This window comes from Neolamprologus multifasciatus, chromosome 10 (genome assembly GCF_963576455.1).
Source record: "Neolamprologus multifasciatus chromosome 10, fNeoMul1.2, whole genome shotgun sequence".
Lineage (NCBI taxonomy): Eukaryota > Metazoa > Chordata > Actinopteri > Cichliformes > Cichlidae > Neolamprologus > Neolamprologus multifasciatus.
The window spans coordinates 2,410,410-2,424,571 of NC_140448.1; the positions used below are offsets into that span (position 1 = coordinate 2,410,410).

General features: G+C 39.0%; 1 protein-coding gene across 8 annotated transcripts in view; it reads right to left on the reverse strand.

Annotated features, from left to right (window-relative positions):
- igsf9bb (immunoglobulin superfamily, member 9Bb) overlaps positions 1-14,162 on the reverse strand; it is a 165,825-nt gene that overhangs the window by 74,094 nt on the left and 77,569 nt on the right. For 7 of the 8 annotated variants that reach the window (XM_085174206.1, XM_085174209.1, XM_085174207.1 and 4 more), the window contains exons 5-6: positions 13,807-13,924; positions 674-815 (exon numbers count right to left, since the gene is read on the reverse strand). In XM_085174206.1, the coding sequence (XP_085030332.1) occupies positions 674-815; positions 13,807-13,924 (260 nt within the window). Of the gene's footprint in view, positions 1-668; positions 816-13,806; positions 13,925-14,162 lie in introns of those variants that run through there. The other variant, XM_085174212.1, reaches the window with a different exon arrangement.

Below are 14,162 nucleotides of genomic sequence, written 5' to 3' on the forward strand. Positions count from 1 at the left end.
CGCTGAGCATAGAGTAAGGGGTTTTAGTTCTGCAATGCAAAGGTATCAAATATTTTTATGTTTAATGCCTAAAAACCTTAAATCTCCTAATCTTAAAGGGTTATCTTTGGGAAGAGCGTAGTCAAAAAGACATGTTAAATTCTGCTCAAAGATGCGGACGTGTTTAGCTGCTCAGTTAAAAAAAAAGAGGTATTTCCTCTCTAACTTTCATGCTAGCTTTTGAACATCTATTACTTCTACCTTTTCATCTAACTTAGACACCTCCATACACAACTCTTGATGGCTGGTAGATGCACCTATGGCATGAATGTGAAAGTTCTGGATTCACAATATTTTCAGAAAACTTGACCTCTGACCTTGACTGTTAGCTCAAGGTCACTAAGTTTTAAACTCATCTGAGATTATATGCACCTATATTATAAATTATGAAATTCTACATGGCCTTCTCGATTTATTGTATTCACAAACTCGGCTATCCATGCTGCCCGCCTGCCCGGCAAGGTGACACAACGTTGGCCTTTTACGACTGAGAGGTGACAATGAGTCTGTCGCAAGTCAATTTAAGAAGTTATTGTGCTGAATATCACCACAAAAACAACACAGCACAGACTCTTATACTGTACAAGCAGGTGGGTGATAGAGCAAACAGTAATGAACCCGATCATAACTTTACTTCTTGAAGAAGACGTTGTCCTCTTCCCAGAACCATGTGTAGGTTAGGTTGCGAGGGTAGGCCTCTGCCTGGCAGGTGAAGAAGGCGTCCTGTGAGATGTTCACTGTAATGTTCTCCGGTGGTGATATAATAAACGGAGGGCCTGGTGGGAAACACACAGAATCAGTTAAACAAACACAAGACTAAATATTTTCATTGGCAGCTCTAATAAACATTTATCATATATAATATTTTGCTTGACAGAACATCTGTTTTTCTAGAATGAAATCTGAAATTTAAAAGATGAAACAACAGAACCACTAATGCTGTTGTGCGGCTCGCCGGATGCTCGTATTAAATATGCTTTCATTAGAAATTATTTAAGAATGAGAATTATTTATGGTAAATGGCCTGCATTTGTATAGCGCTTTACACTACATTCAGTCATTCACCCATTCACACACTGGCAATGGCAAGCTACATTGTAGCCACAGCTGCCCTGGGGCGCACTGACAGAGGCGAGGCTGCCGGACACTGGCGCCACTGGGCCCTCTGACCACCACCAGTAGGCAAACATGGGGTTAGTATCTTGCCCAAGGATATTTAGCATCCTTGGGTCTGGGATTGAACCACTGACCTTCTGATTAGTGGCTGACCTGCTCTGCCACCTGAGCTACAGCCACCCCTAATGTAAGTAACAACTTTGATAACCTTTAGAAGGTCCAAATGTGACTGGTCACTTTCAAAACATTGATGATGCAGCCAGCTGCTGACAGGTTCAGTTCAGAGAGTCTTAAAAAAGCCAACTGGACCTTTTAGGTTAGTGTAGCTGTTTCATCTATCACCCGAGAGGCTTCTTCAGTCCTTCAAACAAATCATAGGGAGTCCCGGGTATTTAACCCCTAGTGTGGGTTGTTCTCTTTGGAGTTACTCCTGAGGTTCACTGACCCACTGAACATGTAAGATGAGCCAGTGGTGGGTCATTACCATCACCAGGGCTAAAGGGTGAAGCGACTGTAGGACCTTGCCCTACCCCATCATGTGACCTATTGAGGTCACTTGAGGCAAGGTAGGAATTAGGATTTAAGCGCCTGGGAAGGGATCTCAAGACTGCACTGGCAACCATGGACCTGCTCGATGGATGAGCAATTCAGTCAACATTTGGGAATCTCTTTGCTCGCCCTAGAACTCGTTTTTTGTTTTTCTCTCACCCTCCCATAATTCTTGGTTTTCCACAGTTTGAAAATTTTAAATCCACAGATCAACTGCAGTTGCAGTTTCGCTATCTATTTCCCTACTTTCATAAACCTCCAGAGTTTGTCTGACAGCACCATTCCCAGTTCCCCATTACACTTGCGTATCGTTAATCTTTTCTGTTCTGTGAATAAATCTTTTGAACCTCTTAACTGTGGTCTGAGTCTGCTTCCTGGTTCTGGTAAATGCAAAAATATGACAATTTGTTGTCTTGATGCTTGCTTAATTATCCAGGTAGGTAAATCCCAAAAGGTTGATTCTGTTCATTCCGGACGTTCTCAGTGGGAGAAATGTTTCAGTGGGTTTTGATCAGTGGTTGTTGATCAATGGTCGTGACAATCAAGGAACTGACCTCACAGCCCTTTGTTCATTCAGTGGGCTGGTTTCAGTCATTATGCAAATGTACTGTTTATAAGGTTGGGGAAACCTGCAGTCAGCTGAGACTGAAGAAGTCACTTGGATAAGGTATGATTTCTTCGCTTTCCACGCTAGGTCCAGATAGAAAGGATCAACCTTTTGGGATGACAAGTTGTTACTTTTTGCAAAGTTAAATTAGACGATTTTGCTATTAAGAGTTACTTCTGTTGTGTGCATATGGCTGTATTTGGCTCATGACTGCGTGGAGTTTGATATTGAAAACATAAAAACTGGAGAATTCTAAGGGAAGTTTTGAAGCACTTCCATCCCAGTCCTGATACACGCAGTTAGACATGTTTTCTACAGACTGAGTAACTTTTTGTTGTTGGATATAGAAAAGTTTCTTTCTCCTTAAGGAGTGTAGAGTTGGTCTTGTCTTTTTTTAAATATATCTCTAATGTGTAAGCCTTTTTTTAAGGTTCAAAGAAAAACAGTCTGGGAAGCACGGTTTGGGTTGTTAGTTCATCAGAAATACTTTCTCACTGTGGCTGGACAAACTGTCCTCTTCTGAATTCTCACACCAGACAGTGAGAGAAACATTCATGCGACTTAATGAATTAGGCAGGTTCAATTTGTGACCAAAAGCAGTTCACCTTGTTCTGCTCCTCGTGAAAATTAATTGGTGTGGAAGCAGCCGCAATGCATTTTAAAGGAAGCTACCAGTAAAATGTTGAAATGAATACAAACGAATTATGTGTCAACTCAAATCTGTCCCCAGCTGACTTTTTAATGTCACGAGACCTTCATCAAGGACATTTCACATCTGAAAATTCCATTCCTGTCCACTGAATTGTGAGTTGTCGTGCTGAAATGTAGAAATAGGCATGGTGTACTTTATGTACTGATGATTTAACATGTGCATCAGACACATTAAAGACTTAAGGATTGACCAAGGTTACAGTTACAGTTTTTTAACTGGCACTTAAAACCACAAAGCATGAATCATATATCATTTGTCTACAGAACAAATATTGATTATGCAAGAATTCGTTGGCATGCGCTGGCTTGGGGTCACATTGGGATATTTCTGGCCGTAGACTCTAATGCATGGCTTAGCACCACCACCTCTACTCTGAATTCTTAATGTCACTGCAGACCTCAGAGCCATGTCACATACTTATTTTGCACTCAGTAAAGGATTATGAAAATTTATTGAGTGATCCTTGCTGTGCCAGATGGATCCTCGTTGCAAGCATGGATGTATTCACACTGCGATTTGCAATCATTTCCTCCCTCTGACCATAACCAGATCTATAATCACACTGTTTTATCTGCAAATACAGTATTTACTGCTTTCTGCTAGATAGTAGTAGTAGTGGTGTGGAGTAGGTAGTAGGATTTGTTATTTATTATTATGAGTCCTTAAAAATGTAACAATATTACTCAAAACAAGATGTGATGTAAATGTAAAAAGTCTGGGGTCATTTAATGTAGAAGACCTCATTTAAATATGTCGACTTTGTCCGAAGTGACAAAAAGCTGAAGTCAACTGAATTGAATGCTGAAGAGAATTTTCTCTTTAAATAACTACATAGAGACAAAGAATTTCCTAAAGGTTAATGGAGTAATGAAAAAAACTTGCCAGCAGTCCCACGTGAGCACCTTTATTTGCTGATGAGCCACAATACGCAGGGCTAATTATGTTCTTTATTCATAGACATAGTTTCCCAATGAACTGGAAATCTGTCACAAAGAATCAGAATAATGGAGTTTATTTTGTGTTTACGAGGGATTGTAAAACCTGCAGTAAAACTACTTCTTCATTAATGTCGTTATTATTATATACCTTACAGTATGAAACGCCTCAAGGCGACTGTTCATGTGATTTGACGTTATAAAAATGAAACTGAATTGAATTATTTATTTTCTCTAGAAAAGAGAAGCTGACACATGAACCGACCTGTAGTTTGGCAGAATTACTTTACACACCATTATATTTAGTAAAACATGTATTTTTATTTCAGCTGAAAAATTATTCATGTATTATTTGTTATGAGTCTTTATGGTTACAGGTTAACTGTAATGCAACCTTACAGTGCATGTAAGGGGTTAACTTCACATGCACTGTAAGGACTCTTTCAACCATTTCTATTGGATCTTTAAGCTTCAGCAGTATGAGCTATTGCTTGCTGGAAAATACTATTTATTGTTTATATATAACTTTACGTTTAGTAACACATTCATAGTATAATGCAGCATAATGCAATCATAATAATAGCATATTAATTTCATTTGATAGGTGCGCTTTATATTGCAGAGAGTACAGACAGTGGCTGACAGAGCTGAAGAAACAGAACAGTACCTTGCCAGCAAATTAACCCTTCTCTTTGAAATCCCTGTAATATAAAAACCCTAAAATCAACCTACTAATATTACACAGACCATCAAGTACAGACAAAGGAGCCCCCACCCCACCCCAGCATCTACACTGTAACAGCTGCTTTGGAATAACCTTTGACTTTCTCCTAATGATGCACGTATACACACACACACTTATGAATGAATTTCCACTTTGTTCATAACTTGGCTTCATTCAAGGATGGACTTTAAAGAATATCACCAACATGCGCACACACACGCAAACACACAGACACACTCAGAGCCAGTGTCGCAACTTAAAACTGCTAGTCTCATATGTTAGTTCTGATCTGTAGCCCACAGCCTGATCCTTTAACAGGCACAGCATTTCCATCTGCCAGGCCCTTAGCAGGACAACCACGATTAGGCCTGTGCTGGCTCACTGTGTTGTTGCCGTTTGAGTGGGGGTGTGTGAGTGAGTGTCTGTTTGTGTGGGTGCCAACACGCCCTATTTGGAACCAGCTGAGTGCTGGAGATTTGTTGGCACAGGAGTCTTTTAGCTGATCTGCTGCTCAGTGGCTTTCCAGGAGGGCTTCTATTAATCCATCTCTACCATAAATTATACAGGATGGGTCAAACAACCACTCGGCCTGTGTTTTGGTGCTTAGTCACAAAGGGAAACGTGATCTCTGTGAACATTGTGCCTGCCTGTTTTGTGATAAATAAAAACTACTAACAACCACCATATGAAGTGAGAAAACCCATTTCATCCAACAGATTTGATGAACGCACGAGGTCAGTAAAAAGTATTAAAAACAAGATAACATAATGTTGTCTGGGAGCCACTCATTTCCATCTGTAAAGTCACACTCAGAGGAGTTCATCTGAACAATTACAGAAGTCAGGGTCCTTTTCTGATGTTTTAGAAACCACTTGGATGACAGACCTTCATCCGTTAGCATATAATTGTTACTATTTCATACCATAAAATTTATTCAGGAACTAAAAATTCTATAAAAACACATATATTCAGTTGTTCTGTTAGTCATAAGGGGTCATCATAGCAGATAGTTCTGCATATTTGATTTTGCAAACTTTTTATGCAGTCTGCCAATTCAGAAACCAAGAATTCTATAAAGTTTAGAAAAGTCATTATAGTTGTTCATTAAATGAACTTGAATGTCTATACAACCTTTCATGAGAAATACACAACAATTGTTGCAACGTAACATAGTGCACTTGATAAAAAAGTCTAACGGTAACCAAGATCTAGTTTCTCATAGGGGCCCAACTTATCAGTAATATCCTGTTCACTGTTCAATATTTGTGCTTTTTCTTTCTCCTTTTTTTTGTTCAGAGACACTCGATAATTTGTTACACAAAACCATCTGGGATATCCAGGTCCAAAGAAGGACTGTCACAAGAACGCTGTATTGGTGAGAGCTGTGTCAATAATGCACAGATCATAATATCATAGTAACTGTGAAATAATTCTATTTGTATGTTTTGTACAGTTATGTTTACAGATGTCTGACCACACCTGTGCACTTATATGTTGATCTATGAGTCAAAAAAAGAAAAATAAACACCTTAAAGAAAGATTTGCATAAAGGTAGTAACATTCAGAATAAGTATGATGTTTTTTAACATTTTGGGGACCAGGTAGATTAGCCTCTGACATCAGAAGTAGGAAATTAGAGTTCATCCAGGCCTTCATGCCTTTAGTTTAACAAGCTGATTTGGGTCATCTGGCTTCATAGATAAATAACGATGCGTATCATCAGCATAACAATGAAAACATATGCAGTGATTTCTGTTAATATTGCCTAAGGGTAATATAATGTAAAAAGTATTGGTCCAACTATAGAACCCTGTGGAACTCCACGACTGAGTTTAGTATATGAAGAAGACACTTACATGCACAAATTTGAATCTTATCAGGTAGATACAATTCAAGCCACTGCAGCACAATTTATTTAATATCAACAGTGTGTTCTCTATAGTAAAATATTGGGATCAATGACACTGAACATTCAGAGCACAGAGATGACGTCACCGTCAGAGGCTATAAGGGAACTAAGAGGTTAGTTTTAGTGACCATTTGACACAACCGGTTGTCATTACTGCCGATTTAAGTTCCAGTCTTATCAAATCTATGCTATCCCTATCCAGCAGTTTCAAATATACTTTAGTGTCACTTCAGTGGTCCCTGGAATACATTTTACTACAGTCGCTGGGGTCTCTAGTGGGGGAAAAAATCAACTGGAAAGGTAGACGAGTTGTTGGTGTAGTAGGGCCTATGCCATCAACAGATTACTCACAAGCCAAGTATACTGGCTCATATATAGGCTGTTAATGATATAGGTTTAGCTATGTGGGAAGTGAACTAGAACAGCATGAAGCCAAAGCCTCCAGTAATATTATGAAGAATCCTGGAGTAGTTCAACATGCACAATAAGCAAATATGCAGGACTACCTCCATTTCTTTCCAACATGTGGCTAAAAGTAGAAACATCATTTTTCAGAGTGATGCTGGAAAGCTAGTTAATGCATTTATTACTTTGAGACTGAACTAGTATAATTTCGTATTAGATTGTTCTAAAGGATCCCTGAAAACTCTTCGACTGACCCAGAATTCACAGCAAGAGAACCAATTGAGACATTGTAACTTCTGTTTAGTTGTTTCTTGTTAAATCCAGAATTGGATTTAAAACGCATACAAAATCTTCAACATCATCATAGTGCCTTATTATCCTAACAGAATACTTTGGCTTACTTGTTGTTCCCAGAGTTTTTAAAAGTAGAATGGGAAGCAAAGCCTTCAGCATGAGGTCGCTCTAGTGCAGAACCAGCTCCCAATTTGGATTAGAGAGGCACGCTCTCTCGACTTTTAAGATTAGGCTTAAAACCTTCCTTTTTGATAAAGCATATAGTTAGGGCTGGATCAGGTGAATCTGAATCCACCTTCAGTTATTCTGCAATAGGTCTAGGCTGTTGGGGGCTTCCCACGTTGCAATAAGCATTTCTTCTTCACTCATTTTTTTCACTCCCTGTGTGTGTATACACCTCTATTGCATTTAATAATTGTTCAACTCTGGTTCTCTCACCTATAGTTTGACTTTTGTCCCCTAGCCTCTCTTCTCCTTCCCCTCACCACCAAGCAGTTGTGGTGGATGGCTGCCCCCTACTGAGCCTGTCTGGGATTTTTTTTCCTTGCGACTATCGCCAAATACTTTGTTGGTGTGTCTTTCTTATAATGTGGGTAGAGATGGACTGATCCGATATTACGTATCGGTATCGGTCCGATACTGACCTAAATTACTGGATCGGATATTGGAGAGAAATAAAAAATGTAATCCGATCCATTAAATATCAAAAAAGCACCTCACAAAACTTGCAACACGGTGTAACTCTGCTCATAACCGTAGCACATGGCAGCAGTGTGGTCACGTGATAGAGCGGCTGTGTGTATTTGTAGCCTCGCTACCAAACCAGCATTTCATCTCCGAGGAAGTTATCCCAGAGAGAAGTAAAGCAAGTGTGTAAGTTCATCTCTGAATGTTTGTAAAGCATTCCCATGTTAAGCTTAACAACAGATATATGGAGCGACTGCCTCTTCTTGCTGCTACTTCAATCATTGTTCTTTGTTTATCGCCCACTTTGCACCAGAAAGAGGAAACCAGCGGCTGAATAACAGCAGCACGTTTAACCTTGATAATCTGTTGTTAGAGTTTATTTAATATTACTTTCTACACCAGGATCTTTTTCTACGCAGCTGACGGCTGGTAACTGTGCAGGGGCGGATCTAGCAAAGTTTAGCCCGGGGGGCCGATAAGGCATTAACAGGGAAAAGGGGGGCACAAAGACATACTTTTCTTTCTTATTCTCATTTAAAATGTCTAGATTTTAATAAATAATTATCTGAATCTTATGCCCAAAGTTTTAATCTTATGTAAAATATATAGAAGTCCATTACTGTATATAGTAACTGTAAAAAAAACGGTTCCCTATTTTTCTTTTTTTCTTTTTTTTTTTTTTGCTGGGAGTTTGCAACCCTATTAGTTAGGTTGCTTAACATTGCTGCTAAGTACTCTTTAAAATACCAGAATAGGAATAGGTAGAACTTATACAAAATGCAGCAAGATATTTAAAAACAGTTTTATTGATTGAAAAACACACTGTATCGGATTCATATCGGTATCGGCAGATATCCAAATTTATGATATCAGTATCGGTATCGGATATAAAAAGTGGTATCGTGCCATCTCTAATTGTGGGTTGTGAATATAAATTGAAGTGAACTGAATTAATCTGTTGAAAAGTCAATGAAAATGGTTCAATTAGAGATCAAGTTTCAATTTCCTCAGTTCAGTAGTGGTCAGATCATGTCCATTCAACTGTTGGGAAGTGATCTTTAACTTATATGACCTGGGATGCTGTGGTTAGAGTGTTATTATTTTTCCTCTTTGGTCAGACAAATCACCTCTGAAGGTGATTTGTCTGACATTTAAAGGGTATTTACTTTTCATTTCCAGAAGAAAAATACCAGCGACATTGAGAAGTGACGTGTGTATGATTGAAGACATCAGAGACATTTACTGATTCCTTTGGTAAATATGTGATGATTTTGTGGTGGAGCCTGGACTGAGACAGACGAATTGCTTTAGATACAGAAGTTGACATTTAATTTAGAGCATGAGTCAAAAAAAAGCATCCACTCATTCTTATTTCTTTATCTCAGCTCACATGCTCCTGATGTACCATGTACTTGTAAGACGTCCCTGAACTAATTTAAGCATCGTCTTTCTAGTCGCACTCCTAAACACACTGCTGCATCATACACTATTTAAATTCTGCTCAGCCTGGTGTGTTCATATGAATGTGATAGCATGCTTGAGGGAGCAGCCAGCTGCTATCAAAAAGGTTGTGACTGTTTTACACCAGGCAGAAGACCGATTTAGATGAACACATTTTAAATTAGGGCAAACTTTTACATTATTAGCAATGCTAGCAGCATGTCTCAGTGAATAGAAAAATGTCTGCTAATCCTGCAGCATGATACTGCTCAATTATCTCAGCAAAATGCAAATTTAGATGACACTGTTTGACCTTAACATCAAAATACCTAAAACAGCTGTGGACTTTTAGGGCATGGGCATGGGCCCTTGGTTGGGTTGGGTGGGAGGTCTGTGGTGTCTGTTACAAAAAACATTCACAACTGATACTTTCAGTCCTGTGGGTTGGAGAGAAGTCGTCTGTGGATGTATGTATGCTATAGTTCATGTTTGTGTTATGTCAGTGAGTTTGCACAAAAAGGTGGGCAGAAGACACGCTTTCCAAGTGCTCAGTATATATCAACCGTTGAGTATAGAATAGAATTCAGAATAGAATTCAACTTTATTGTCATTGCACACGCACAGGTACAGGGCAACGAAATGCAGTTTGCATCCATCCAGAAGTGCTTTAGCCATGATATGGATATATTACAATATATATTAGCAATAATATAGATATGTAAGTATATTACAGAAATGGGTCTATTATGGTATGTTATAATGTACACGTATGAAGTATGTTATGAATATTCTATAACTATAAGTATGTACAGGCTATGAACAGGATATAAATATGAAATAAAAAACTATACAGAAATCTGAGATATACAGTTATACAGAAATGTGAACTATGCAAGTTATAAACAGTTTTAGGATTAAAAATTATCGTATGTACAGAACGATTATTTACACAGAACTATACAGTAGTGCAGTTAAGATAAGTGAGATATGTGGATAATTTCTACAGTGGCTATATAAAGTGCTAGTGGTTGTGAGTGGTGGTTCAGACCATGTTATTATTGTGTGCTTGAGGGTACAGTTGTCCATTGTGTGTGTGTGTGTAGGTGGTTGTGGGTGTGTGTATGTTCAGTCCATGAGTTTAACGTGGGTCAGATGTCAGGAGGCAGAGTTCAGGAGTCTGACAGCTGTGGGGAAGAAGCTGTTCCCGTACCTGGTGGTCTTAGTATCAGGATCATTACCAGGTAAGTAATGATACTTACCTGGTATCAGGAGTATCATTACTAATGTTCTGCTTGCGTATTCAAGTTTCCAGCCATGGCTTTAAAAACCTACTTCGTCTAATTATTAAAGCCATATTGCAATGCAGGGATGCAGCTCTATTGGCCTATTGACCTTTGTAGCTAGCTACTAAAGCTAATTAGCTGAAAAAGTAGCAGTTACCAAAAAATCTACTTCCTTTGAAAGATTATGCATTAAATAAAATACTTTGTACTTTCATCTCAAATTTTTCAGTGCTGAAAACCATTAACAGAAGAAAAATATCCTCCAGTTCCAAAAATGCTGGAATGCTTTGTAATAATGTCCATAGAAGAGAATTCAATGATTTGCAAAAAAGGCCATCAATACTGGGTGGCTGTGATCTTAATGCAGTCCTCAGACAGGACTGCATTAAGATCATATATGATTCTGTGATTGAAATAACTGCCTGGGATCAGAAACACTGCCAGAAATCATTGTATGTGATCTCAGTTTGGTGTGCCATCCATGAATAAAGGGTTAAAGGTCTTTCATGCAAAGAAGACCTTATATGTGAACATGATCCAGAAACTTGAACTTCAGAAACCAAACTCGATTAAAAATGGACTTAGGCAAAGTGAAAAACAGTTCTCTCGTCAGACAAATTGAAATGTAGCGTTTTTGTTGGAGAACATGCATGCCAAATGTCCTGAATAAAAGAGGAGAGGGACCATCCAGCTTGTTATCAGGGCTCAGTTCAAACGCCATGCATCGAGTACATGAAGGTACATGTGCATAAGTGAATTGAGCAACTTCCATAACTGCAAAGGCACCGTCAATGCTGAAAAGTTTAGACAATATATACACCAATCCAGATTACAGCTTTTCTGGGAGACCTCCTATATTTCTGCAAGACAATGCAAAACTATACTTCATCTATTACAGGAGCATGGATTTGTAGTGGAAGAGCCAGGGTACAAGCTGACCTCCCCGTAGTCCGGACGTCTCACCAATCGAAGGATTTTTGTTCATCGTGAAATGAAAAAAATGACAGAGATGACCCAGGAGTGTTGAGGAGTTAGAATCCTCTATCACGCAAGAATGGGACAACATTTCTTTCCCAAAAGTCCAACAACTCGCCTCAGTTTCCAGATGTTTAGAGGCCAGTGAAAACAAGAGGGGATGTGCCACAGTGATCTGATATGTTTTCATGTCAGATAATATTTGCATATTATCTGGTAACATGCTATTTACTTATGTGATTATTTCTGAAGCAACATGTTAAACATAGAAATTCTCATCTTTCTTTAGTTGCTGCTCTCTCCAGTAGAATCTACACTCATTGAAATGTATCAATATTCAAACACTGACGTGATCACAAAGTCACAGTTAAAACACCAGCCTCTATAAAGTAATATCACTTTATCTTTAAAACCAGACAGAGAATTTAATTCAAAAATAGATCTGTCTGCCCCAAAGTCATATTTTTAAATTCTCAATGTAATGTATTTGTGCTGTGCCTCTGCATCTCTGAGAGCAGAGCAGTTTTCTCCAGCAAAGCAGCCACAGACTGACCATCATTAAACCATATGCTGCATTTCAAAGGCAGTAAAGGGAGCTGACGTGATTGGCCATTATGGGAGCCCATCCAAACTCCACCTGCTGATACCACATTTACCCCCACATACCCACAGAAATGGATTGATCCTGCTTCCCTGATGGAATGGTGCTATTTTTAGCAAAAGAAGCATATGTACCATAGTTTTCTGTGTGATGTCATGATCTACTAATATGCAGTGACAGGAGAAAACAACCCAGAATGACAATGAAATTGTGAAAGGATCAACATGGCAAGTATGTGTCATAAACAGCACTGAAAAGCAACGCATGCAAATGTTTAATATACCCAAATAGACACTCACTGTTAGCTGTCTGTTGCTGTGGGGGATGGTTTTGCATAGAAAATGGTGCAGAGGTTTAGGCTCTGAGATGAATGACCAACAAATTTGGCTGGTTTTGCAATGTGCTTAGTTTCTGTGTGTGACAGGTAACGGGGTGGGGGGTGGGGGGGGGACGTGTGCTTTTGGACTGAAAGTGTCTCACAGTGTGACACTGATGTTTTCTCCAAAAAAAAAAAGGAAAAGTCACAAATCACAATCTTGCAGGAGCATATTCCCCACGTCTGATACTACCTAATAAATCCTGTTCTGACACTTCTCAGTGACTTTTAAAATATGCTAGAGCTAACAGATGTGCGTCAGTGTGAAGTTGCAAGTTTTACTTCAATCTGGCTCTAAATTTATTGAAAAATGATTCATCGCCAACGGCAAGTCCATCCTCACAATTTGGCTGAAAAGATACATTTGTGTAATAATTCTACAAATATCCTTATCATTTGTATTCTGATGGTGTGCTGTCTTTGTCTTCCCAATACTGTAGGCACAGCTGATCCAATTTCCAGTGTGTTAGAGCTTCATGACCTGCTCTCTTGAGTCTAGTCAGGTTTGGTCTATGCTGAGAAAACTCATCGTTGTTTAGAATGTCCTGATACGTCACTTAGCTCTGAATCCATATTTCCCTACTGTGCTAGTTAGTCTTGAACTTGTAACTTGAATTAGCAGATGGACGAGCCACAAATCTACCTAAGTACAATCTAAATGTTGCTTTCCGGGGAGGACACGGCTCAAGCAAATCTGACCTTTTATGTAAATTGGTTACCACTGCCACTAATCTACTTCAATGTTATACTGATGACTTTTACTTTTGGCTGCTCCCTTATTCCCAAAGAGTCGCTTCAGCAGGAAGCTCTGCGTGTGTGATTTGGATGATTTTCACACCACGTGCCCTTCCTAATGCAACCCTAAATGGGATTTGTGTTTTCTTTAGACTAAATCAGGGATCTTTTTAGACAAATGTGTAAACCACTACACTATGGAGCCACAATGTTTCTAATATTTCTAATATTTTTTATGTTACCAAGTTTAACAATTATGACTGACTTTCATTTTGGTGTGAGATGTTTGGACTCATTCCCTGTAAAACTGTAAAATACAAAAAAAACATCTACTTTTCATAACTCCTAATGAAATCACCAAGGGAAGGACCACAGGACAGAATGAAGATGCAATATTGGAAATCCTTAAAATTCCTTACCTTGTACTAGCAGCCGTGTGGTGTGAATAGCCTCTCCCTGGGGGCTGAAGGCTCGACACATGTAGGCCCCCCGATCTTCCCGGGTGATGGATAGCACCGTCAAACTCCCATCGGACACCTGAGCACACACACAAACATGTAACTTTAAACGTCAGTACTGAATAAAACCCAGAAGACAAATAGTTTTGTTGTAATGAGCCCCCTCCCTGAGCCTGGTTCTGCTGGAGGTTTCTTCCTGTTAAAAGGGTGTTTTTCCCTCCCACTGTCGCCAAAGTGCTTGCTCATAGGGGGTCATATGATTGTTGGGTTTTTCTCTGTATCTATTATTGTAGGGTCTACCTTACAATATAAAGCGC